At 42.1% G+C, this 3,842-nt stretch overlaps 1 protein-coding gene across 1 annotated transcript; it reads left to right on the plus strand.

Moving 5' to 3' along the window:
* Nucleotides 1–208: 208 nt before the first annotated feature.
* Nucleotides 209–2,425, plus strand: TXNDC2 (thioredoxin domain containing 2; the record flags this gene model as incomplete). The annotated part of the gene is made up of 2 exons (XM_081078382.1): nucleotides 209–293; nucleotides 585–2,425. 2 exons carry the CDS (start codon nucleotides 209–211, stop codon nucleotides 2,423–2,425), a joined length of 1,926 nt encoding a protein of 641 aa, XP_080934508.1.
* Nucleotides 2,426–3,842: the final 1,417 nt, after the last annotated feature.

The following is a 3,842-nucleotide window of genomic DNA, read 5'->3' on the forward strand; positions in this document are numbered from 1 at the left end:
CACAGCCTCAGTGGGGCCAACATAACTGAGGCTGTCACAAAACTCTCAAACATTACTGTTGTGAGTACAGAGAGGGAAAACAATCTGTAAGTACTATGAGAATATAAATTGTTACTCCTTTTATGATGTTAGGTTGGATAGGTTGGAAAGAGTTGAAGGGCATGGCCTTGTCTTCACTATGAAGTAGAATATAGACAAAAAACCGGAAATGGAAAGTGATAAAGCTGGAGCCCTGGAAGAGCTGGAAATGAGGCCAGACAAGCGAGCAGAAACACGTGAAGGTGATCCTAATGGTAAGAGGGAGGAAAAAGTGTTGCCTTAAGGGACCTATGTGGTTAGGGAATAGGCAGTAGTGTCAGACAAAGCTGAAAAAGTTGTAGTTAAACGAAAAAAAGGATAAAGGATACATGTAATCACATGCTGCTTGGCTTTCTGTTGAATGTGATTATTCAAATTAAAACTTCATTCATAAGACTACATTTGTGAGCTCTAAGAATGACACCAGTCTTCCTTGGAGTATATGATCAGAATTTTTTTTTTAATTTCTTTTTTTCATCTTTATTTTATTTGCTTTTTTTGTTCAGAGAATGCATTACTACGGGTTCTGTCCAACCATGTGAATCTCCTGGTCCCAGAGTTCTTGGTCCCAGCACACACTCAGGAGAAGGCCTTTGCCAATGACGTCAGCAACATGCAACACAAACCTGCAGAGGAGTCCAAAGTTCCACAGTCTGCTGACACATTCCTTCCTGAGCAGGATAGTGACATCTCCAGTTCCTCAGCAAAAACCATGCAGCCCAATGAAGGTGACAACCCCAATTTCTCAACAAAAACCATCCCACCGCAGCAAGGTGGCATTCCCAGGTCCACAGGAAAAACCATCCTGTTTAAAAAGGGTAACACCCTCCATTCCTCAGAAAAAAATGTCCTTCCCAAAGAGGGTAACACTGCTAATTCCTCAGAAAAACCCATCCCACCCAAGCAGGGTGACACCCTCAGTTCCCCAGGAAAAATCATCCTGCGCAAAGAAGGTAACATCCGTAATTTTTCAGCAAAAACCATCCCACCGAAGCAGAGTGATACTGCCAATTCCTCAGCAAAAACCACCCCTCTCAAGCAGGGTGACACCCCCAGTTCCTCAACAAAAACCATCCCATCCAAGCAGGGTGACATTCCCAAGTCCTCAGCAAAAACCACCCTGCTTAAGCAGGGTGACACCCCCATTTCCTCAGAAAAAACTATCCTGCCCAAGCAGGGTTACACCCCTAAGCTATCAGCAAAAACCATTTTGCCCAAGCAAAGTAATGCCTCCAATTCCTCAGAAGAAACCATCCAGCCCAAGGAGGGCAACATCCCCAAACTCTCAGCAAAAACCATTTCACCCAAGGAGGGCAACACCCCCAATTCCTCAGAAAAAACCATCCTGCCCAAGCAGGTTGACATTCCCAATTTCTCAGCAAAAACCATTTCACCCAAGGAGGGCAATACCCCCAAGTACTCAGAAAAAAACATTTCAGCCAAGCAGGATGACACCCCCAAGCTCTCAGCAAAACCCATATTGCCCAAGGAGGGCAACACCCCCGAGTCCTCAGAAAAAAACATTTCACCCAAGCAGGATGACACCCCCAAGCTCTCAGCAAAAACCATTTCACCCAAGGAGGGCAACACCCCCAAGCTCTCAGCAAAAACCATTTCACCCAAGGAGGTCAACACCCCCAAGCTCTCAGCAAAAACCATTTCACCCAAGGATGTCAACACCCCCAAGCTCTCAGCAAAAACCATTTCACCCAAGGAGGTCAACACCCCCAAGCTCTCAGCAAAATCCATTTCACCCAAGGAGGACAACACCCCCAAGTCCTCAGAAAAAAACATTTCACCCAAGGAAGGTGACACCCCCAATTTCTCAGAAGAAACCATCCAACTCAAGAAGGACAACACCCCCAAGTCCTCAGAAAAAAACATTTCACCCAAGGAGGGTGATACCCACAAGTCCTCAGAAGAGACAATCCAGTCCAAGGAGGGTGAAATCCCCAAATCCTCAGAAGGAGCCATCCAGCCCACAGAAGGCAATATCCCAGCAGAAACAATGGAGCTCTCAGAGGTCAATATGGTGAAAGTGATCCTGAGCAAGGAGGATTTCAAGTTGGCACTCAAGGAGGCTGGGGAGAGGCTGGTGGCTGTGGACTTCTCAGCCATGTGGTGTGGGCCTTGCAAGACAATCAAGCCTCTTTTTTGTTCCCTGTCTGTGAAGCATGAGGATGTACTGTTCCTGGAAGTGGACATTGACGTGTGTGACGAGCTGGTGAAAGACCTTGAGATCATTTGCATTCCAACCTTTCAGTTTTACAAAAAAGAAGAAAAGGTGGGCGAAATTTGTGGTGCCCTTAAGGAAAAACTTGAAATAATCATTGCAGAATTAAAGTAATCATGTATCCTGAAAGCATTGTAAAGAGTCAGCTGTTCATAGCTTGTGATTTTCTAGTCACAAAAGAGATATAACAAAAATGTATGTACAAATGGCCCCTGTTTGTAAATTATAAATATTAACTACCTGTTTCAAAAAGTAATCAAAGCACTAAAGCATATTATGACCATGTTTTTGTTGATAGGAAAGTGTGATACTAGAATTTGCTTTGGTGGAGATTGGAAGTCAAGCTGTCCTCTACTTTTTAATCTTTTCTTTTTCTACTCACTCTTGGAAATTCTGTTCATTTAGTGTTAGTGGCAGCATTGGAAATTTAGAAAAAATTCTGTAGAAGTACATGATTTAAAGATGAGTGGAAACTTCTTTTCTCATGCTCACATAACTTTGGGTTTTCTGATAAGATACTTTGGGAAATACAAATTTTGAAAGATTCACATATCATATCTAACCTTCTTCTTCTGCGGGGAGTGCTATGGAAGCCTTGGGAAATTCCATGGTTTTGCCAACCCTATATGGGATTCAGTGGTCGCAGAGCTGAGACCAAGGTCATGCTTCCAGATTTCAAGTCCAGGCGTCTTTCTATTATCCGTGCTCACAAAATCTGAGACAGAGCTCAAAATTTCTGGTTTCTCAGGCCAAGAGTTTTATATATTATTCAGGTTTAAGTCAGTGTGCTCCTTGGTGCCATTGTGACATCACTTCCCTGGTGGCAAACCTTTTGCTTTGTCCCTCTGGTAACTGAGTTTCTGATACCTACTCCCAGATGTCTCAGAACCCAAAGGGTCAGGTCTGGGTTACAGATGGTGGCGTGGTCTACTATTTTATCCGCAGTGGATATGCTCCAAGACCCCCAGTAGACACCTGAAACAACAGATAGTACTGAACCCTATATATATATACATATATATACATACATACATATATATATATATATATACACACACACATATATATATATATATGCTATGTTTTTTCCTATACATACTTACCTTTTCATTGAAAAGCATCTGTTTGGCATACCCAAATTGCCAGCATCACTACTCTTATGCTTGGGGCCATTATTAAGTGAAATAAGGGTTACTTGAACACAAGCACTGTGTTCCAGGATAGTCAATCTGATAACCAAATAACTAATGGGCAGAACAAAGGATGATTCACATCCCAGGTGGAATAGAGGGGGTCAGCACGAGACTTCATCACGTATTCAGAACAAAAGACCAACAGAAACTTAATGAATTATTAAGTTTTCACAATTTAAAACTTGTGAATTGTTTATTTCTGGAATATTGCATTTAATATTTTCAGACTGAAGTAACTGAAACCATGGAAAGCAAAACCATGGGCTAATAGAGTTTTTTAAAAATGTGTAAACAAATAACTGCATATATTCAATGTATACAATTTGATGAATTTTGAC

Source organism: Rhinolophus hipposideros (assembly GCF_964194185.1).
Source record: "Rhinolophus hipposideros genome assembly, chromosome: 17".
Taxonomy (NCBI): domain Eukaryota; kingdom Metazoa; phylum Chordata; class Mammalia; order Chiroptera; family Rhinolophidae; genus Rhinolophus; species Rhinolophus hipposideros.